Below are 23,054 nucleotides of genomic sequence, written 5' to 3' on the forward strand. Positions count from 1 at the left end.
AGAGAAACCATCACGAGAGTGTCCAGTCTGTAAGACAGAATCTTCAAGAAGGAATCCTCCCTGTAACCTGGCTTTAAAGAACCTGAGTGAGACCTTCTTACTGGAGAGAGATCAGAGACCTCCAGAGAATCTCTGCAGTCTGCACTCTGAGAGACTCAGACTCTTCTGTCTGGACCATCAGCAGCCAGCGTGTCTCGTCTGCAGAGACTCAAGAACACACACCAACCACAGATTCAGACCCATGGATGAAGCTGCTCAGGATCTCAGAGAGGAGCTCCAGAAGTCTCTGCAGCCCTTTCAGGAGAAACTGAAGCTCTTTGAAGAAGTTAAAGTGACGTTTGATCAAACAGCAGGACACATGAAGGTCCAGGCTCAACACACAGAGACGCAGATTAAGAAGCAGTTCAAGAAGCTTCACCAGTTTCTAGAAGAGGAAGAGGAGGCCAGGATGGCTGCACTGAGGGAGGAAGAGGAGCAGAAGAGGAGGATGATGGAGGAGAAGATGGAGGCTGTGAGCAGAGAGATAGCAGCTCTTTCACTCACAGTCAGAGCCACAGAGGAGGAGCTGAGAGCTGAAGACGTCTCCTTCCTGCTCAGCTACAAGGCTGCAGTGGAGAGGCTGCAGCGCCCCCTGCTGGAGGATCCACAGCTGCCCTCAGGAGCTCTGATAGACCAGGCCAAACACCTGGGCAACCTCAGCTTCAACATCTGGAGCAAGATGAAGGACATGGTGTCCTACTCTCCTCTCATCCTGGACCCAAACACTGCTCATCCACAACTCATCCTGTCTGAAGATCTGACCAGAGTGAGACTAGGAGGGAGACAGGAACTTCCTGATAATCCAGAGAGGTTTGATAAACACGGCATTGTCCTGGGATCTGAGGGCTTTGACTCAGGGACTCACAGCTGGGATGTCCAGGTTACAGGCACTACATTCTGGTTACTGGGTGTGTTAGCAGAGTCTGCCCAGAGGAAGGGAGACATAGAGTCTGGATTATGGAGAATATGTTTCTATGAAGGTAAATACTCAGCATGGTCACCATCAGCACCACTCACTCCTCTCAGCCTGAAGGGCCTCCAGAGGGTCAGAGTGGATCTGGACTGGAACAGAGGAAAGCTGTCGTTCTCTGATCTTGACACTAACACACTCATACACACCTTCACTCACAATTTCACTGAGAGGATGTTTCCATTCATTTTCACTGTGGAGGAAGTGAAGATATTACCGCTGAAGGTGTGTGTGACAGTGGATCAGAGCAGGTAGAGATGAACAGGATCATTATATATTTGATGTTTATCTCTTAAAGGGATAATTCACTGACCTCTGAAGCACCTCCTGTCCGCCTGCTCATTCCAACACCGTGTTTAACAGCTCACTCAGACAACCAGTGAACCCTGCCAACGATCACACACACACACACACACACACACACACACACACACACACACACACACACACACACACACACACACACACACACACACAGAGATAGATAATTATCCGGTCAGATGAACAGATAGACAGTCTGTCAGCCAGATTGATCAGTCACTTATAAGTCCTTTAAACACTTAATGAGTTCATCAGTACAAAATGACTGACAAACGGTGGTACTTGCACTTTGAGTGAGTGTGTGTGTGTGTGTGTGTGTGTGTGTGTGTGTGTGTGTGTGTGTGTTTGTGTGTGTGTGTGTGTGTGTGTGTATTGTTTTATATGCCTGTTCTTATCCTGAGGGGAAATAATGTGTCTGTTTGTATCTTGAATTATATTAAAACCAGCAGACTTATATTTTTCGTTCTCATTTATGACTGTTGTTAGAAATTAAAATCAATGTTTTATGGCATCATTTAGTTAAAACATACCGTCAGTTTAAATGCTATTTTATTCTGAAAAAAAACGGAAGTTCTCGCACAATCTTAATACCAAGCTTTTATTCTGAAAATCCTTCATGACGACATCCGGGACTACCGTCCATTAGTATCATTAAAGTGGCCGTTGACGCCGTTAACATGTATTACATATCAAGTTATGAAAGAGATAAGGAGGAGAAAAGGCATGTGGAAGTAAGATGAATGTAAAATGTCGAAATCCTCTGTTTAACGCAATATCGGATACAGAAGACCGAGGGGGAAGTCCCCTACGTCACCACAGCCGCCAGAGAGGAGGAGCGAACAGCCAGCAAGCGGGAAAGACGAAGGTGGAGAGACTCTTCTGGTCGGCCGGTGTCAGTACCATATGTGTTCGGCCTACCATATGTGTTCGGGGTCCGTCGCTTACCAATGACGTCCCGAATTGTGATTGGCTGTACGGTAATCGCATGTCACATCTCCACATAACTGCTCACGTCACTGTCACTAGTATTATTTATACATACTAGGGCTGTACCCGAATATCAGAATATTTGTTCGTCGGAGTACTATTCGAGTTTCAATGTCGTTATTCGGATATTCGTTTTGTTTGTTTTTTCGTTTTTTCCCTGTTTTTTTTTCAAAATTGAATTTATTGAAAACTCCAATATCAACGTAAGAGCTTGTTCGGGGGGTGCTAACACTTAACCATAAACGTTATTGTTAACTTTCTCCGTCTTTATATGTAGATATTACTTTTTTCCGTTAATCTCCGTCACGTTGTTTCCAAAGCAACAACAACTTCCTGTCAACAGCGCTACCTCTCCTTCAAAATAAAAGCTTGTCAAGCCAAGCCAAATTACACTTAAGACATATACAACTGCAACGAAAGTAACAAACACAATGCAATATCCTTTTCAATTTCAAAGAACACAAGTTGGGTTACATTAACAAATAACTCTAAAACAACAATACTATAGAATAACTAAATGAATGCCGTGAATACACCGAAATCCGCCCACCCCCCCCAATGAAGTGTATGTTTAAAGGTTAGCACCCCCCAAAGAGGCTCAAGCTCTTACGTTGAGTCTGGAGTTTCAATAAATTCGGAAATTTGGCCGTGTAAAATGTCCTCTTGGGTTGCCGTACAGCCAATGCGTGACGTCATTAGTAAACGACTGACCCCGAACACATATAGTAGGCCGAACACATATGGTACCTACACCGGCACTACGAGAGGGAGCTTTTCTCTCTCTCTCTGAACCATCTTCTGCTTGTAACATTACCGTGCCATTTTAATTAAAGTACCCATTTGAACCTTCTCAGAGACTCCATTAGTCTCTTTATTTTAAAGCTTCTCTCCTGGACGCGAGAATAACGAACAAAGCTATCACTGTTTACCTCAACAATATCCTCCAATGGTTGTGGTGATGAAAAAGTTGACAAAAAAATTATGTTATTTAATGTTTTATACCCTTATGTAACTGCTAGATTCTTACTTTTCTGGTTTTGGTGGTAGGAAAAATACATTTTGTGAATAGTCTAGGCTAAAAACAAGCCTCAGAAACTGTAATCCAAAGCGATGTTTGGCCTCATTTTGAACTGGAGCAACACATCCTCACTCCCAGGTCGGCCTATGTTGACGTTATGTCAAGTCCCGTGTGTCGGCTATTTCCAACGCAAGAGGGGGGCGGCCGTGTCGGCTTTTTTCAACGCAAGGGGGCGGCACTTTCCGGGATGTCCACAGGCTTCTATATAGCTCCCTAAACGTAGCCTATGTTGTAGGCAACTTGAGATCACAAGCGAATACCCGCAGATCCATTCTCATAGCGTTTATCAACCTTTTTCTTACTCAATATCAAGCCACACTTATTGTTTTTACTTCTTTATTTTAATTGAATAATGTAGGACTTTTGTTGCCGTCAGTTATGGGGAGAGTAAGGGCTCAGAATACTGAAATCTGTTTCATCGTTTTTTCCTTCTAATTTTGTATTCTTTTCTAAACCACACACTGTTATTTACTCAACAATAACACATCATTATCCTTCTGTTTATTTATTTGTTTGATTAATAAACACAAGTTGGAGTCCGTCAGGACCGCGGGTCGGAGCAGCTCATAGTAGTTGCTTTAGAGAATTTTACACCCGGAAGTAAGTATTCCGTCTGCTTCGCTTGACAAACCCCGTGATATTCCTCAAGCTCTGTGATTGGATGTTTGAGTGTGTTCCCTGACAACACAATAATTTACAAACTCTTCAACTACAACCCTAATTATATTTTAAAACATTTTAGAAGGCCTCACGAAATACTTTAATGTAAATTCAAATTCAAATGTGAAGGGATATGTGTAATGTGGTGATTGACATTATTCACGCACGGATCTATGGGTTGGGGTATTGTTCCGCACGGACATTTTAGTTATCCGGACTTCCTGTTGATGTGAAATACGAAAACATTTTTTTAAAATAATTTTTATTCCCAGTTTGCTTGCTTTTCTCTTAGGAGGTCATCACATAACGGCATTGTAATACACGGCTTGGCTGCATTAAATATTACATATCTGCCGTAGTTCGCTATTTATAGAGCCCTGATGAGAAGACTTCTAGACAAACAAGAAGAGCTGCCGCCGAAACTGAATATTTGACGTGGATCATAAATATATCAGCAATTAAACAAAATATTCAATTTCTCTTCACAATATAAGTCTCCTTGCAGTATCAATACTAATTCGGCTGACTTTTATATTTGATCCAATCAGTATATTGGTATATTTACACCATAACGGTGCAAAGCTGATAGAAAGGGACACCTGGTGGTTAAAGCACGTTATTGAAATGTATTATTTGTATTGTTAGATATTAATAGGAGACACAGACAGACAAACTAATAAGGCTTTATTTAAACATTAAAGAATACTTTAGGTTAAGGTCTTATTTTGAATAAGAAAAAAGCTTTGGGGGTATACATATTAAGCCTGACAAAGTACTAGTATATTGCTTTCCTGCAATGTTAACTACTGTATGTTTAAGCACTTATTTTAACTGATATTATACATAGTATTATACTCTTATAAGATGTATGTAGAGAGTATAAGAAATGTGCAGAATACGAAGTTTAATGGTGGAGGTATACACACATATTGATAGATGTCTTGTAATGCACTGTTGAGGAACCTGCGACCCAAGTTTTTCATCTCTGACCTTGTCAGGTATTGATCAATCAATAAATAAAGAACACAGAATTATTAAATATAAAACACAGAATTTGTGTGATTATACTAAATAATTTACAAATAAACACCACTGCACATTTACAACTGTTATACATGCTGATGTAACGCAAATGTTTCCAGCTTGGGATCAATAAAGTTTATCTTATTTTAAGATGATCGATGGCTACTGCCATATTTGCAAAATGTGCCTCTGAACCTTGACAAGTGCATGTTTCAGGCTTATCAATTAACAAGAGGAGGGGTCACAGACATAAGACCAGCTCTTAAATAAAGCTCTTCTGACCTTAGCTGTCATGTGGGTATACATTAATGCTGCCCATTATGGGCACAGGCAATTTTCACCCATTTATTAATTATATGTTTTACATTTGAGTGTTTCCTATCCCCTAAACCTCCAGGGATGTACACAGTTTAATACTGGCAACTTCTTATTATGGGAAATAAGAAAACGTCTTTTAAAACTACAATTCCCAGAGACGTGCCATAGAAGTTAAACATGTTGCGAAACACACAATAGCCAGCATGTGTAGTTCTGGGGACGGGGTGGGGGAGGGGGGGATGGGGTGGACCCGTTCAAATCCAGTTTTGGACAGTCTGCCGTGGTTCCATCCCATTTCAAAGGGCTGTTCAACGCTCTGCGTAACCCTCGGAGCACACTCTCCAATCACAGAGCTTGAGGACTATCAGGGGGTTTGCCCAAGCGAAGCGGAGAGAATTCTTACTTCCGGGTGTAAAATTCTCTAAAGCAACTACTATGAGCTGCTCCGACCCTCGGTCCTGACGGACTCCAACTTGTGTTTATTAATCAAACAAATAAATAATCACAAGGATAATTATGTGTTATTGTTGAGTAAATAACAGTGTGTGGTTTAGAAAATAATACAAAATTAGAAGGAAAAAACGATGAAACAGATTTCAGTATTCTGAGCCCCTACTCTCCCCATAACTGACGGCAACAAAAGTCCTACATTATTCAATTAAAATAAAGAAGTAAAAACAATAAGTGTGGCTTGATATTGAGTAAGAAAAAGGTTGATAAACGCAGTGAGAACGGATCTGCGGGTATTCGCTCGTGATCTCAAGTCGTCTACAACATACATTTAGGGAGCTATATAGAAGCCTATGGACATCCCGGAAAGTTGAAAATGTACGCTAAGGGCCGCCCCCCTTGTGTTGGAAAAAGCCGACACAGGGGACTTGACATAACGTCAACATAGGCCGACCTGGGAGTGAGGATGTGTTGACTGGAGCAGGTCATTGGTTCAAATGGATGGACGTTTATGTCTGCTATGGCGGTAAAACCCAATTCATTGTTTCAATATATTCAGAAAATGACCAATAGTAGTCTGGATGGCCGAGCGGTCTAAGGCGCCATGCAGACTCAAGGATCGACTCCTTCCTGATCCAAGGGACTTCAGGTCTCCAATTGGAGGCGTGGGTTAAAATCCCTCTCCTGACTAAATGTATTTGAGTAACTTTCAACCGTGCATTTTACTTTAACAACTGTACATAATGTCATCAAGGATTTAAGGTCCCATTCTCTTCATTCAACATCTCCATAAATCCGTTGTTTTACCGACTGTAAAAACAATAAAGTATGTATATTCTTATTCCAAAGCCCTATCATTCTTCATTGAATGAAATATCGAAAATCAAACCGCACCGCAGCCCGGCATAGCGTGGTATAATCTCAATGTTCTTTGCAGCATTTTAAACACATTTCAACAACGTTCAGCCTGACTTAAAGTCTGTGGGTTTGTTGGAAACCTTGAAACCCCTTTTAGAATTTAAATAATGGTTTGTCTGTTTGAATGATGACATGCTGCATACAATGCATTTGTTATAATGCAGCAGCTGAAGGGTCCATGGAGTTCAGAAATACTTTATTTTTCTTGGCATACATATTCCATTTAAATGATGTATTGGCTTTGTAGAGCACATGGATTTTGTTCCATCTTCTTTCCATCTTTCTCCTTCAATTGACAAGAGATGTCGGTTAAATGTTGATTCTTTAACTAATCATGAACAGTACATGCAATTAAAAACATGTATTTCTTCTCACAGGAAAGTGATTTGATGGTTCTTGGTTTCACAGATTGTTTTTAACGAGTGTGCTGTGTCGTTCTGACCACTACAAAGATAATTGAAAATAGATATTCATGCATTTAGCAGGAATGTGTGGTCCATGGATGATTGAACTGACCCTCTGGTGTGTGTGAAGGTCAGCAGACACACAGGGTCAAAGGTCATAGGTAAAAATTACACTGCGAGTGAGGGCAGATTGCTCTTAAGGCTGTGTGTGTGACGACGAGAGATAAAGAGATATCTGAAGAAACAACAGAAAACAAACGTCAAACAAAATAGATTAAGACGTTTGATGTTAGAGAGATGATCGTTTCAGGTGTATCGCCTTGAATGTAGAACTCAGTTTTCTCCATTTATAGAGTGTAAGAAAATAAAATGTTTAAATGACGTAATTTAGTTTAAAAATACTGTAAGCTTAAAACTGTTTTATTCTGAAAATACTTAATTTCTGGTTAGCATTAGCTTGTGGCTAACGTTATTGCTGAATGTTAAATTAATGTAGTTTTATTTTGAAAAGCTTTTTTGAAAAAGGCGTCTCCGTTGTTTACAATGACGTCACTTCCGGTTTCACGCTAGCAATGATTACAGCCGTTAAAATGCATTAGATAAAAAGTCATGAATGAGAATACGAGGAGAAAAGGCGTGTGGAGTTATACAATGAACACACAACGTCTAAATCCTCTGATTTAAACGATATCAGACACAGAAGAACTCGAGGAGGGAGGACCCCCTTTCGTCAGAGCCGCCACTGAGAGGAGGAGCCAGGAATTGGATATTAGCTCACTTCACGGAGAATTGCTCTCTCTACTTCCCTCCCTCCCTCCCTCCCTCACGAACATAGCGCTGTGTTCCTGATTTTCTCTGTTTGTTTCAAAACCATGTTACTTTATTAAATTACCCATTTTGAAACTTTTTTAGACTACATTGTCTCTTTTTAACTTCCTCATGGACGTGAGAACAACGATCACGATCTTCAATAGGCAATGATGTTACCGCTTTAAAGACCAAATCTGGTTAAAGTTGTAAGTAATTATATCATATTTGTCATTTTCTAATTGCCTGTATAAATGAAAAACCAAGTAGATTAGTAACTGTAGTTTTGTCTGGTATCAGATATTTAAGTAAGATAAGAAGTACTTTATTCATCCCAATTTGGGAGATGTTTGCGTTGCAGCAGCATAAAAAGACATGGCATTGTATGTAAATATGATGTTCTCAATGGACGGTGCATTTTTGGTTAGCCCCACCCAGGCCAATGTTGACAATGGGTATTTCTCAATGTCGAGTAAAGCTGCTCCAGAGCTACTATTTCCAGCATACTACGTCATCGAGTCCCGCCGAAGGACTGTTCCAATGTGTCCAGCATACTTGGAATTCTACCGAGCCCGGCGTACTTGGTAGCGAGAAATTTCGAGGCTGCACATGTGTAGACTCCACGTTCTTAAAATCCCCACAATGCTTTGCGCACGGACCAATTTCCCCAAATCTGTGGAGGAAAATGTAAGGCGGGGTCTCTCATATGACGCACACCGGCACACTTGCTCGCCTGTTCCACTCTTCGTTTTCCGAATGCCAGGAAGGATTCTTGCCTCGCTTCTGAAGCAAGTGACTCGGAAGACATGTGCTACCAAGCAAGCATCCTCGACATTGAGAAACACCCAATAGTGATTGAAACAGAGATTTTGGTACCAAAGAATCATTGATTATTTAGTGAATTAAACCTCCCAATTATAAACAATTTTGCCATATCTGAGACAGAAAATAGTCAAAGCAGTAGTCAGGATGGCCGAGCGGTCTAAGGCGCCAGACTCAAGGATCGACTCCTTCCTGTTCAAAGGGACTTCTGGTCTCCAATTGGAGGCGTGGGTTCAAATCCCACTCCTGACAGCTTTTTAACCAGATTTTTACGTACCAAATTTGATCATTAGTAAACCTTGTTTCAAAATAAGTGCCCATCTGTCCTGTAGATGTTGAAATCTTTCTCAGAATAGGAGAAAACCTTGAACTGCTGGTGGTTCTTGAGAAAAAGTCAGTCGACCATAAACGTCTGAAAACATTTTAGGGCACTTTCTTTAAGTAATCTAAGAAACACATCAGTCTGCACCAAAGGAGAAAGGAAATGTGATTATTTAGTGTCTTAAACCTGCCTATTATAAAGCATGTCTAGTTTATCCAAGAAACAGATTTGTTGACCCAATTGAATTGGGTTCAAATCCCACTCCTGAGAATCAGTCTTGTCCCAAATATTCAATTAAAGTCCATGAAGCTGAAGAAATGCAACCTGCCAAAGACAATGATGGTGAACTTCTATCATGGAGTCCATCCTCACCTCCTCCATCACCATCTGGTACGTCGCAGCCACAGCCAAGGATAAGGGCCGGCTGCAGCGTACCATCCGCTCTGCAGAGATAGTGGCCGACCCCTCCCACCCTGGGCACAAACTGTTCAGCCCCCTCCCCTCTGGCAGGAGGCTGCGCTCCATCAGGACCAAAACCTCTCGCCACCTGAACAGTTTCTTCACCTCTGCTACCGGCCTCTTAAACAAGGCCCACCCCCCACTGACACTTTACCTCTGACACAACATAGACTCTATATGCATTACATTAATGCACACAATGTTCAATACTGCTGACTGCACATATTCTTATTTCATATTTCATAGATTATATTCTATAACTCACTGTTATTTAACTATATTTTATTAAAGTGTGCTTCAAGATTTTTTGTTTTATATGGCATGACATCAAATCATGACATCAAATCAAATTCCTCGTATGTGTGAACCTACCTGGCAATAAACCCGTTTCTGATTCTGAAATCAAAAAGCCAGGATTTGCTCCCATTTAAAAACAGACTCTCAGCTATGCTGCAACCCACTAGCTACGGTCATGGTCATTTGAGATATTTCTGTCTAAAACAAAGTGGTGGAGCGACCGTTATTGCCATCCTAAGAGCCATGACACATCAATCACTGCCAATAACACATTGTTTCTCTAACCATACAGACGGTTTGCAGACATTTAAGCCAGAGTATTGGAAATGTCTGCAGTTTTACAACAAATATTCAGGGTCTCGCCTGGTGAGCCTGTTCATCACAGACTGTGTGTGTGTTTCAAATATGGTTCCTGCAGAGGGCTGTAAAACAAAGAGCAGGTAGATTGATGTGTGTGTGTGTGTGTGTGTGTGTGTGTGTGTGTGTGTGTGTGTGTGTGTGTGTGTGTGTGTGTGTGTGTGTGTGTGTGTGTGTGTGTGTGTGTGTGTGTGTGTGTGTGTGTGTGTGTGTGTGTGTGTGTGTGTGTGTGTGGCAACCCATGTCTAAATAATGTGTATTGACTGGCTTCAGTCTGAAACACATCAGAGTTTGTACGTGAGCTTGTGTGACAAGACTGCATGGGTTTTGTTTGAGAAAACAGTGTAAACACACACACACACACACACACACACACACACACACACACACACACACACACACACACCTCCCAAGAAACTCCCAAATATCTCACAGAAACTCATTTATAGTCACCAAATTCTAATCTCAAAACTCATGGAAGCTCAATCATTTCAAAACATCCTACGACTCCTTGAAGGTTATTAAAACTCACATCCAAAAACCTCTGGAAACTCGTTATAATCCCCAAAAACTATCTGAGAGTCTCGTATTTTTTTTTTTGCATTCTATCTGATTATTATCCATTTTTGTTGTTTTGTTGGAGATTGAAGTCATATTTCTGATAAAACAACACAAATATTAACAGACAATATCAAAAATAAAATGTACCCTTTATTTAACAAAGCTTCATTTATATTCCTTAGTGTCAGGGAATAATTCTTCCTGCATGTTTACCTTTCGCCCTCTGACGCCGCTGACCAGCCTTGAGCAGCCGTTATCTCCCTTAAGGAGGGGCTGCCCTAGCAAGTTGTTGTTGTTGTTGTTGTTACCAGTTTATGACCGGGCAACTCTCGATCAGAGATAGTTATTGTTGTGGGACACCTGGAACACATCCTTCTTGGGGTGTAGATGACCCCGAGCCATAAGCGACAAGAAATGTGATTCAGTGTCCTCAGCTGTTTAGTCTCTCTAATGAAGAATGTTGATTATTACAATCTGAACTAAAACCTGGAGCTTCAATGATGAGACACTCCCTGTGTCACATGAGAGGAGACAGAGTTCAGCAGAGGAGGCGTGACAGAACTCCTCCCTCACTGACTCACTGAGACAAACCAGGAAACAGTTTGTTCCTCTTCCTCACTGCAGAGAGACAGACGGACTGAAAAACAGACGATCACATTCACCTTCAGACCGAACTAACAACCTCCTCTGAGTTCAGCTACAGGAGAGAAAAGTGGAAACTACAGCCCTGCTGCTTCAACCTGCGGACCCTCCACCCCCTGAAGGTGAGTCTCCAAACATCACTCACAGTGAATTTCAGTCAGTAGAGGAGGGGGAGGGGAGCCGTGACTGACTGTACTTCCTGTCTGCTGTGTTTCAGCTTCACTCAGAGACAACATGGCTTCCAGGTTAGAGGAAGACCTCTGCTGTCCGGTCTGTAAGGACGTCTTTAGAGATCCTGTTGTTCTGTCCTGTAGCCACAGCTTCTGTAAAGCCTGTCTGAAGACCTGGTGGACGGGGAGAGAAGTAAAGGAGTGTCCAGTCTGTAAGACAAAACATTCAGAGATAGAACCTCCCTGTAACCTGGCTTTAAAGAACCTGTGTGAGACCTTCTTACTGGAGAGAGGTCAGAGACCTCCAGAGGCTCTCTGCAGTCTGCACTCTGAGAAACTCAGACTCTTCTGTCTGGACCATCAGCAGCCAGCGTGTGTCGTCTGCAGAGATTCAAGAACACACACCAACCACAGATTCAGACCCGTGGATGAAGCTGCTCAGGATCTCAGAGAGGAGCTCCAGAAAGCTCTGCAGCCCTTTCAGGAGAAACTGAAGCTCTTTGAAGAAGTTAAAGTGAAGTTTGATCAAACAGCAGGACACACGAAGGTCCAGGCTCAGCACACAGAGACGCAGATTAAGGAGCAGTTCAAGAAGCTTCACCAGTTTCTAGAAGAGGAAGAGGAGGCCAGGATGGCTGCACTGAGGGAGGAAGAGGAGCAGAAGAGGAGGATGATGGAGGAGAAGATGGAGGCTGTGAGCAGAGAGATAGCAGCTCTTTCACACACAGTCAGAGCCACAGAGGAGGAGCTGAGAGCTGAAGACGTCTCCTTCCTGCACAACTACAAGGCTGCAGTGGAGAGGCTGCAGCGCCCCCTGCTGGAGGCTCCACAGCTGCCCTCAGGAGCTCTGATAGACCAGGCCAAACACCTGGGCAACCTCAGCTTCAACATCTGGAGCAAGATGAAGGACATGGTGTCCTACTCTCCTGTCATCCTGGACCCAAACACTGCTCATCCATTACTCATCCTGTCTGAAGGTCTGACCAGAGTGAGAGGAGGAGGGAGACAGGAACTTCCTGATAATCCAGAGAGGTTTGATGATCACTTCATTGTCCTGGGCTCTGAGGGATTTGACTCAGGGACTCACAGCTGGGATGTCCAGGTTACAGGCAGTACATGCTGGTTTCTGGGTGTGTTAGCAGAGTCTGTCCAGAGGAAGGGAAGCATAGAGTCTGGATCATGGAGAATACGTTTCTATAAAGGTAAATACTCAGCATGGTCACCATCAGCACCAGACACTCCTCTCAGCCTGAAGAAGAAGCTCCAGAGGGTCAGAGTGGATCTGGACTGGAACAGAGGAAAGTTGTCGTTCTCTGATCCTGACACTAACACACTCATACACACCTTCACACACACTTTCACTGAGAGGATGTTTCCATACATTTTCACTGGGGCGGAAGTGAAGATATTACCACTGAAGGTGTGTGTGACAGTGGATCAGAGCAGGTAGAGATGAACAGGATCATTATATATTTGATGTTTATCTCTTAAAGGGATAATTCACTGACCTCTGCAGCACCTCCTGTCCGCCTGCTCATTCCAACACCGTGTTTAACAGCTCACTCAGACAACCAGTGAACCCTGCCAACCATCACACACACACACACACACACACACACACACACACACACACACACACACACACACACACACACACACACACACACACACACACACACACACACACACACACACACACACAGATAATTATCCGGTCAGATGAACAGATAGACAGTCTGTCAGTCAGATTGATCAGTCACTTATAAGTCATTTAAACACTTAATGAGTCCATCAGTACAACATGACTGACACACTCACACTCTGAGTGAGTGTGTGTGTGTGTGTGTGTGTGTGTGTGTGTGTGTGTGTGTGTGTGTGTGTGTGTGTGTGTGTGTGTGTGTGTGTGTGTGTGTGTGTGTGTGTGTGTGTGTGTGTGTGTGTGTGTGTGTGTGTGTGTGTGTGTGTGTGTGTGTGTGTGTGTGTATTTTGTTTTCTCTGCCTGTTCTTATCCAGAGGGAAGATAATGTGTCTGTTTGTAAGTATCTTGAATTCTATTAAAACCAGCAAACTTATATTTGTCCTTCTCATTTATGACTGTTTACCTCAAAAATATCCTCCAATGGTTGTGGTGATGAAAAAGTTGACAGAATTTTTTTTTTATTGAATGTTTTATACCCTTATGTAACTTCTAGATTTTTACTTTTCTTGTTTTGGTGGTAGGGTAACACAATAAAATACATTTTGTGAATAGTCTATAAACAAGCCTCAGAAACTGTAATCCAAAGCGATGTTTGGTCTCATTTTGAACTGGAGCAGGTCATTGGTTCAAATTCATGGACGTTTATGTCTGCTATGGCGGTAGAAACCCAATTCATTGTTTCAATATATTCAGAAAATGACCAATAGTAGTCTGGTTGGCCGAGCGGTCTAAAACACCGCCCTTAAAACACAGCCCTCACATCCAGCGTTTACTCAATGCTGCACACTTTAAGTTGTCGTAATGCACCGAGGCCTACTGTAACATTCAGGGACTTATGAAACAAAAGGTTCGGCCCCTGAATGGCCCAGTGTCAAGGATTACTTCTCAGAAAAATTCTCCAGCAACAAAGCCTCCATTGTGCCCCGTCCGGACCCTCGAATTAGCAGCAGGGGCGACTGCACGCTCAACTGCACTCTCTGAAGATTTACCCCAAATGCTGCCCTTTTTAAATGTCCACAAGAATAAAAATGAGAAAGATTAAATATATATATAAACATGGATCTCAAAAATGAATCCATTTGATATCTCTCTAGGGGGTCTAAATAGATTAAAATAGATGGAAATTAAAGTGTGCATAATCTATTTAACACTGGGTTTAATCTAAAGCATGGATTATGTGACATCTGTCAAAAAAAAGGGGCGATTGCGTTGCTGTTTTTTAGCTTGTTAAATGCATTTGTTAGCGTCCTTGTTTGAATGTTAGAACAAAGTTATTTTTTATTTCCTTTTTTACTTTGAAGTGGTTTTTGACTTTCTCTAATGGCCTTCACTTTAAACCCAGGGGACTCACTTTAATCTGCCTTTGTTAAAGAAGGAAATACAGAATGCAGAGGAGGACTTCCGGATGTGAGTTTCAAAATAAAATCCCTTTTGACAAACAGTGCCCAGAAGTCTCAAATGTACTGCAACCCAATGGGAATGTCATATTCTATCGTCAAATAAACTATGTTCACCAAATTACATTTCATTCTTTGACTGTGTGATATGTTTTGCTAACCGGAAAATATGCAATGCGTGTACATTTAAAAAAATCTAGATACGTTTTTTATCACATATTTACTGCTAAAATCATTTAAATTTGAAGAAAAAGGTGTACTATGACATAGCAATATCTTCATAAAGACATGTTGAGAGACTTTACAAATCATTTACAGCGAGGAAGTTTGATTTAATACAGATCTTAACGTCCTTTTCATTCAAATCGGACTTCTTTTGGACAATTGTATAGATGTGTTTGCAGTAGCTGTAGTAGGGAGCTATTTCAGGGTCATTCAAAAAAATACAATTTATTTGAAAGTTCAAGTTTTTATCCTGAACTTTGAAAAATACAATGATGTATTCAAAATAAAAATAAGTATTTGAAATCATTTTTCAGGTTGAATATTATTTTGATTCAGTTCAGCAATTTTTTCGAATAAAATATTTATTTTCAGATTTCACTTTTATACATATTTTGATATTTGAATCCTTATTTTTTTCAGTTGCAGATTTTTCGTTTTCAGATTCAAAACAATTATTTTTTCAGTTTCAAATCTTGTTTTTTTAGTTTTCACATTGCTTTTCACCTTCAGATCGTTTTTCACTTTCAGACCTTTTTTTTCGCTTTCAGACTTTTGGCCCTGATGTTGCTTGGGGGGGGCGGGGCTTACCAAAGAGTAGTTTGGCATCCTTTACTCTTGTCTCTGCACCATTCATGCAATCGAGTCATAACATTTAAGGGTGAATGCAAACATTTCACCTTAAACGTGCATTCACATGACTTTAAAACGTAGCTTTGCATGTAGTAACGCACACGAGCACGCATACAAGTGCACACACACACTGCTACACATCCTACAATTAACCGTCCTGTCTTTTAAAACATATTGTGACTTTTGTCATATATCTTGTTAGGACAGTCTGCCATTGCTATTATGCAGCCATTTCGGCTTTTATCTTGAAAGGACATGAACCACGCTCTTGGTGTAAACGCTTCTAACTCTTTCTAGCTTGACTTCATTTTACAAATCCACATTCATTGGGGGTTCAGTATTGGGAGAAGGAGGAGGAGGAGGAGGAGGAGGAAGAAAAACTCTCATCCTGATTCTCTACACTTTAGTTGCGTATCGCGCTGCAGATCCGGCTGGATGTGTGTGTCGCACTGGATCCAGAAAACACACACTCCTGCAGCCATTAAAAAAAAACTGAGTGTGCGTGTGTGACAGTGTGTGTGTTGGTTTAGTCATGAATTATACACCTGAGCCATGTAGTTAGCCGGGTTCCTGGGCGTGGGAAGGAAGCAGGACTTGTTTGTCGTGGGAATATTGTTGGACTTTACGCAGCGTAAAACACACGTTTATTTTTCATTGCTTCGGTTTCCTCACATCAGGATGTAGATTTGGGAACTTTTCTTTGAAGGACCAACTGACACAGAGGACGAGTTTTTATTTTGTAACTTTTCAAACCCTTTTTTGCTGGGAGGAATACAGGCAGAAGACACGGCTGCACGCGGAGGGAGATCACATCCAAAAGGTAAGCAGCACTTTGGATATTAAGCTGTTTAAACTGTTTCGTAACAACAGGAAATACTTAGAGGGGATTTTAAAGATTTGTAAGGCACTCGTGATTTCTGATCAACCTCACGTCACACCAAACTCCATTCACAAAAACTGAAATGTCATAATGTATTGCTCCCTGGTAAATGGAAACTGCACCATGTGACACAACTTGCAATTTCTACAAACACAGTACAGTATTTGTCATTCGGCGTAAAATATATCCAACAAATAGTGCCTTATTACCAATAGTGTAAAGTATCACAGTACCTGTTCTCAAGTACTGTATTTAAGTACAATTTTGAGGTAGGCTACTTGTATTTTGAGTTTTTCCAGTTTATGCTCCTTTTATACTTCTACTTCTCTACATTTTGGAAGCAAATATTGTAATTTTTACTCCACAAGATATATTTGACAGCTTTAGTTACTAGTTACTTTTAAGTAGCTAATACACACAAATAAAAATACTTTTAAAATACAATTTGATATAAATGTATGGGTTAAGAGTATTTGAACATTTAAGAGTCCCTTTTCCATCACTGGTTATTAGTAAGACAAGTTTTGACATGCGTTAAAGTAACGAGTTGCAACGTAAAGGAAGTCAATTGCTTAAAAACTTAGAGAAACATAACTTTTAAAAATGTCTTTTGAGTTTTGTATGCAAGCCGAATTGATGCCAGGGCTGTGATAACTCCTTGCATGACTTTGAATTCGTTTTGCAGATTCAAATGTTTAATTATTGGCAATATCATGTTTAATTACCAGGTATTTCAACGGAATCTGGCATTAGGCAGACAGCAGGAATGTGTTGGGACATTAATCAATGCACAGAACATCTGGAGCCTCAGTGAGTGGGCTGATCCTGCTGAGCTGCTTCAATAATGACTTCCAGAGGTGGAAGAAGATCCTTCACTTCAGAAATAGTGGAAATACCCTGAATTCAAAATGGTAGAAGTAGTATAGCCAGCTAAACGTACTTAAAGTATCAAAAGTACCCATGATGCACCATGACTGCTTTGAAAGTATTATATTACATTAAATACATGTAAGGACATTTACATTTTAATAATGCATAATACATCTCAAGGTGCTTCACAATGCTATACTTTTTTTAAATATTAAGACAACTTTAGCCATTTTTTTTTGTAAGATATTGGTCGTAACCATGGTCGTGACGTCCTGCATTAAATCATATACAAAGGTCATGTGTTTTATATGTAAACAGTAGCTGGTGTTAATAAATGTAGTGGAATAAAAAAGGACAATACATGTTCCTAAACTATATTTTTAGTATAAAGTAGCATTGAATTTAAATACTCAAGTAAAGTATGAGAGAACAGTACTTTAGTAAATGTACTTCCCACCTCGGCAGACTTCTTCCTTCGTTGTTAACTTCACACGCTGACATTTACAACACCTGTGCAGAGACCATTATCTTCCATTGATTCTCCTCATTGAATCCATACCAATCCCAGGGAGGATAATTGGAAGTTTCGAGATGGGTTTGAGAAGCTGTTTAGAGAGAGATGCTCCTATATAACTGCAAACAGATGTTTTTTGAAGGCAGTAGTGATCAGAAGTGCTGGAACCATTTCAACATCAGCCGGGGTAATGATTGTACTCCGTCAAATCTCCGGCTCCAAAGGTCATTAAAACACATTAACCTGCATCTGTGTGTGTGTGTGGATGAAAAACAGTGTTGTTGGCCATCTGCTTCCTAGCATTGCAGTACATGATGTGGAGGTAATTGCCCATGGTGTCGGTTAATGGATTAGAGGAGCGTCCACATTACACCTTGAGCTCCGAAGCCATAAAACCATTAAAGTCGCGGGGACTCGCTCCGTTTCCACTCTGTTTTCTGATGTTTTGGCTAAAATGAGGCTGCGATCAGTGGAGCGTGAAGCTTCAAGGCTGCTTGAGCAGGTCGTTGTCATGTTCAATTTACTCCGGTTACCAGTGGGAAGTTTTGATGTGCATTTCTTTGCCTTTTTTAAAAGTTTGAAATGGTTGTTTTTTTGTGAAATTTCTGGTTTATTTTATGCAAGAATGACCTGAGTAGAGATGCAGTCATCCAATCGACTGATGGGAATGTCATTTCAAACTATTTTGGTATCAAATTCATCGTTAAAGTTGTTTTTCATGCAGAAATGACTCAAATAAGGAACATTGCTTTTGCTTTTGATTTTGATATACTTTATTAATCCCCGTGAGGAAATTGTTTCTCTGCATTTGACCCATCCTAGTGTTAGGAGCAGTGTGCTGCCATTTTGAACGGCGCCCGGGGAGCAGTGTAGGGAACGGTGCCTTGCTCAGGGACACCTCGGTAGCACTTGGTCTTGCCGGGACTTGAACTGGTGACCTTCCAGTTGCCAAGCCAAGTCCCTATCGACTTCGCCACCACCGCCCTTCAGTTTTATTTCACATGAAATGGTATATTTTTTCAGTTTTGGAATCACTATACAAAACACTTCTCACTCTTTTCAGACATTTTCTAGAGCAAGTTCTAGATCAAGCTATTAATCTGTTGGAAGAAGTCCATGTCTTGATATCAAATTGAGCAATTGAGTAGTTCTCTCTGGCACAAATGTCTCTCAAATATTGAAAATTGCTGCTATTCGCTGTTTTATTTCACATTAAATAGTATATATGTGGGTTTTGGACTGACGAAACAAGACAGTTCTTACTGTTTTTTGGACATTTTCTAGACAAAGAGATTTATCTGTTGGAAGACTTCCGTATTTTCATATCAAATCGATCATTCAAGTAGCGTTTCTTGCACAAATGACACTAAAATATGTAGATTTGCTGCTTTTCTCTGTTTAATATCACATTAAACCGTATCTTCTGTGGTTTATCACTGACAAAACAACACAGTTCTCACTATTATCTTGCATTTTCTAGACCAAGAACTATCAAAACGATTAATCTGTTGGAAGACGTCTATATTTTGATATCCAATTCAACATAAAAGTCGATTTTCATGCACAAATGTCTCTCACATATGGAGATTTGCGTTTCTGTTTTAATATGACATTTAACTGAATATCGACTGACAAAACAAGACAGTTCTCACTTTTTCTGGACATCTTCTCTCTCTAGACCAACTCCTCGACAAAGCGCTTAATCTGTTGGAAGACGTCCATGAAAATGTCTGAAAACATAAGAGAGAACACTCTTCAAACACAAAGCTTTGCAGCAAACTGCAGGCTCAGGCTTCCAGTGTCAGTATGAGTGATGAGCATCTATCCTAACACTCTTGTTGGCTTGTTCAATTAATGTTTTCACGGAAATAGCATTTTCTAAATCGATAAGTGTGTTTCCTTTTGAATAAGCTCTTTGGTGAATTCCTTTTTTAAAGGTCCCATGTCATGGCCATTTCTACTGATCATATTTCCATTGTTGAGGTCTACTAGAATAGATTTACATTGTTCAATGTTCCAAACTCACGTTGGTTTCTCATACAGCATCTCTGTAGCATGTGTATTCACTATATGTCCACGGCTTGTTAGAGCTCCTGCCCCCCCTCCCTTTGAGCCCAGTGTCCTCTGATTGGTCGGGACGTTTGCGAGTCGGCGATACAGCGAGAACAAGCGAAACTCATCCTGAGCACACACAAACACTCACAGCTGAAGTAAAAACAATAAGTGTGGCTTGATATTGAGTCAGAAAAAGGTTTATAACGCTGTGAGAATGGGTCTGCGGAGAGCATTTCTCCACCATCCCAACTTAGCAGCCCGACAAACGTTTACCCATTTAAACAGTCGTGGTAGATACCTTGTTTGTTTTAAACATCATAAATACACAAACAACAATGAATACTTACAGGTTGTTTACCTAACTCTCCCGCTGGTCCAAACAAAGCAGGAACAGCATCGTTCTTCAGTGCCCTACGCTGTACATATCCGCCATGAATCGCTGAAAGGTTAAGCTTTGTTTCGTGAAATGCTGGCAGAGGGTGCGGCCTCTGGGTGTTCACACGAACGAGGCGTTCTGGAGCAGCACAGACAGGTCTTCTCTGTGTTAGAGTTTTACTCGCTACAGGGTGTACTTTGATGGTTTGTGACTCTGCAGACCGTTTACATGCAGAAAAACCTTCATGACACACAAGGGGACGGGTAACAGAAAAGCATGACATGGGACCTTTAATGTTTTTTGCCATAAGGCAGGCTATTTGCAGAGAAAGCTTCAAGACGTAATCTCCTCTCACGGCAGAAAAACAAATCACTATCTGTGTTTTTGAATTGCTTAACTTTCCAGCCTCTGGAACAAACTGTTCTGTGTTTTACGTGATGTTCTGACTTGGAAGTGATGCACTCTTTGAGAGTTTACAGAAATATGTCTTGGAGTTAAAACAAGCTAATGGGAAGATCAAACAAGAAGGAACCACAAGGAAGGAAAATCAAAGAGTATTCATGTATTGGCACGATGTTCACGATTTATCAAGGTCAGCAGGTTAATAAGGTATTTTTGGATAGCTTGCTACGGCTCGACTTGTTTTGCATACGGTATCAAAGCTCTGGGCTTCTGGATTTTAGCTTTCTCTTATCTTATCTAATGTTTTTTTGTAAGTGGACTTTGATCTAAAGGCTGACTTAGATTTGGCAGGATGAAAGTTGAATGTGTTGGTAGCATATTGGAATAGTTTGACATTTTTGGTTGTTTGTTGTCTTGCTGACAGGATGGTTTTGATAGCGCTCTCATGTCTGTACACAGGCAGCTTCGTAGCTTAGCATAGTTTAGCATAGATACAGGGAAACGGCTAGCTTAGCATAAAGACTGGAAATGGAGGGGAAAGTTAGCTTGGAAAAAGACATGAAACCAGAGGGAAACAGCTAGCTTAGTAAAGCTATTAGGACTGGAAACAGAGGAAAACGTGGACTAGGGCTGCTCGATTATGGCAAAAATCATAATCTCGATTATTTGGGTCAATAATTGATATCACGATTATTAAAAATGATTATCCATTTACTTTCAAAACATCAATTTATTGGAGAAAACAAATTTGAACACTATGTTTTTAACAGTTGATTACCCTGAACTGTATGTATAATTCAACTGAAAAACCAAAAAATAAAATAATCGTTTTATTTCGATTAGGTTGTTTTCGTAATCGTTGAAAGCCATAATCGTAATTACGATTAAAATACGATTAATTGAGCAGCCCTAACGTGTAGCTTAGCATAAAGACTGGAAACAGAGGGAAATGGCTAGCTTAGCATAAAGACTGGAAACAGAGGGAAACGGCTAGCTTAGCATAAAGACTGGAAACAGAGGGAAACAGCTAGTTTAGCATAAAGACTGGAAACAGAGGGAAATGGCTAGCTTAGCATAAAGACTGGAAACAGAGGGAAACGGCTAGCTTAGCATAAAGACTGGAAACAGAGGGAAACAGATAGCTTAGCATAAAGACTGGAAACCGAGGGAAACAGCTAGCTTAGCCTAAAGACTGGAAACAGAGGGAAACGGCTAGCTTAGCATAAAGACTGGAAACAGAGGGAAACAGCTAGCTTAGCATAAAGACTGGAAACAGAGGGAAATGGCTAGCTTAGCATAAAGACTGGAAACCGAGGGAAACAGCTAGCTTAGCATAAAGACTGGAAACAGAGGGAAACAGCTAGCTTAGCATAAAGACTGGAAACAGAGGGAAACGGCTAGCTTAGCATAAAGACTGGAAACAGCTAGCTTAGCATAAAGACTGGAAACCGAGGGAAACAGCTAGCTTAGCATAAAGACTGGAAACAGAGGGAAACGGCTATTTTAGCATAAAGACTGGAAACAGCTAGCTTAGCATAAAGACTGGAAACAGAGGGAAACAGCTAGCTTAGCATAAAGACTGGAAACAGAGGGAAACGGCTATGTTAGCATAAGCATAAAGACTGGGAAACAGCTATCATGGTACTCCCTTTTAAAGCTCACTTATAACACATTACATCTTGTTTATTCAATAAAATACAAATAGTAAGTGAAAGTGAAAGACGATTGTGAGCTTTCAAGGCATTGGTAGAAGTTTGGATATTAGCTGTTTCATCCAATCCCAGTCTTTATGCTAAACTAACCTAAAACTCTACTTTAATTGGTTAGTGCTAGCTTGAGCACGTTGCTAGCACCTTAGCAAGAATAGCTGTTGCATTATCAACCCACCCAACATTGTTTTCTGACAAATCATGCATTTTTCGCAGGAATTTAGCTGTTGCTTAAACTATAATCTTCCAGAGAAATGCTGTCATACTGAAAGCTTAACTTTACACAAGTGGAGTGTGAGTGTGTAGCCTACAGCGAGACTATCAGAGACCTGTTAGACAGGAATAGGTCTGTCTGGTTTTGTGACTCGCTGTCTGCAAACAGAAAGTTGAATTTGTAGGATTTTACTATATGGAGGCACATAGAGAATACACAACACCAACCAGGGCCTTTCCCTTGTTGACATTCTCCGTATAAGTCAATATTTATCACATTTACTGTATACACATTTCTGCCATCACAATTGTATTATTCTGAATAAATTAGTGGTTCTTTTTTAAGTTTGAGTTGTTGTTTGACACATATAAAGAGTTTGGCCTGCATAACCAATGGTGGAAGTATCACGCGAAGCACTTGTTGAGTTACTTTAGCAGCACTTTCCTTGTTGTTCGGAGTTTGATTCTTTATGGCTTTT

The 23,054-nt window shown here is 40.7% G+C and overlaps 3 protein-coding genes across 5 annotated transcripts in view; all 3 read left to right on the forward strand.

Moving 5' to 3' along the window:
- The window catches only part of LOC307022805 (nuclear factor 7, brain-like), a gene marked incomplete at its 5' end in the record, with an annotated part of 2,097 nt that extends 646 nt beyond the window's left edge, over positions 1-1,451 (forward strand). The window contains one exon of the mRNA XM_079655697.1: positions 3-1,451. Coding sequence (XP_079511823.1) covers positions 3-1,264 — 1,262 coding nt within the window. The 3' untranslated portion in view covers positions 1,265-1,451. The remainder of the gene's footprint in view (positions 1-2) is intronic.
- A 172-nt stretch (positions 1,452-1,623) lies between these two features.
- On the forward strand, positions 1,624-14,832 carry trim35-14 (tripartite motif containing 35-14). 3 transcript variants are annotated; one of them, XM_079654399.1, is made up of 3 exons: positions 1,624-2,195; positions 11,418-11,557; positions 11,653-14,832. In XM_079654399.1, the coding sequence occupies exon 3, from the start codon at positions 11,670-11,672 to the stop codon at positions 13,053-13,055; it is 1,386 nt and encodes a 461-aa protein (XP_079510525.1). In that variant the 5' UTR covers positions 1,624-2,195; positions 11,418-11,557; positions 11,653-11,669; the 3' UTR covers positions 13,056-14,832. The 3 variants fall into 3 exon arrangements, with proteins under 3 accessions (XP_079510525.1, XP_079510527.1, XP_079510526.1); XM_079654401.1 differs by having other exon boundaries at positions 1,624-2,061; XM_079654400.1 differs by lacking the exon at positions 1,624-2,195 and having other exon boundaries at positions 11,004-11,557.
- A 1,067-nt stretch (positions 14,833-15,899) lies between these two features.
- Positions 15,900-23,054, forward strand: part of LOC307022806 (plexin-B2-like) — a 171,139-nt gene continuing 163,984 nt past the window's right edge. The window contains 1 exon segment of the mRNA XM_079655698.1: positions 15,900-16,376. The gene's annotated coding sequence lies outside the window, so the exon portion shown is untranslated.

This window comes from Notothenia rossii, assembly GCF_949606895.1.
Source record: "Notothenia rossii genome assembly, chromosome: 10".
In the NCBI taxonomy this organism is placed as follows: domain Eukaryota; kingdom Metazoa; phylum Chordata; class Actinopteri; order Perciformes; family Nototheniidae; genus Notothenia; species Notothenia rossii.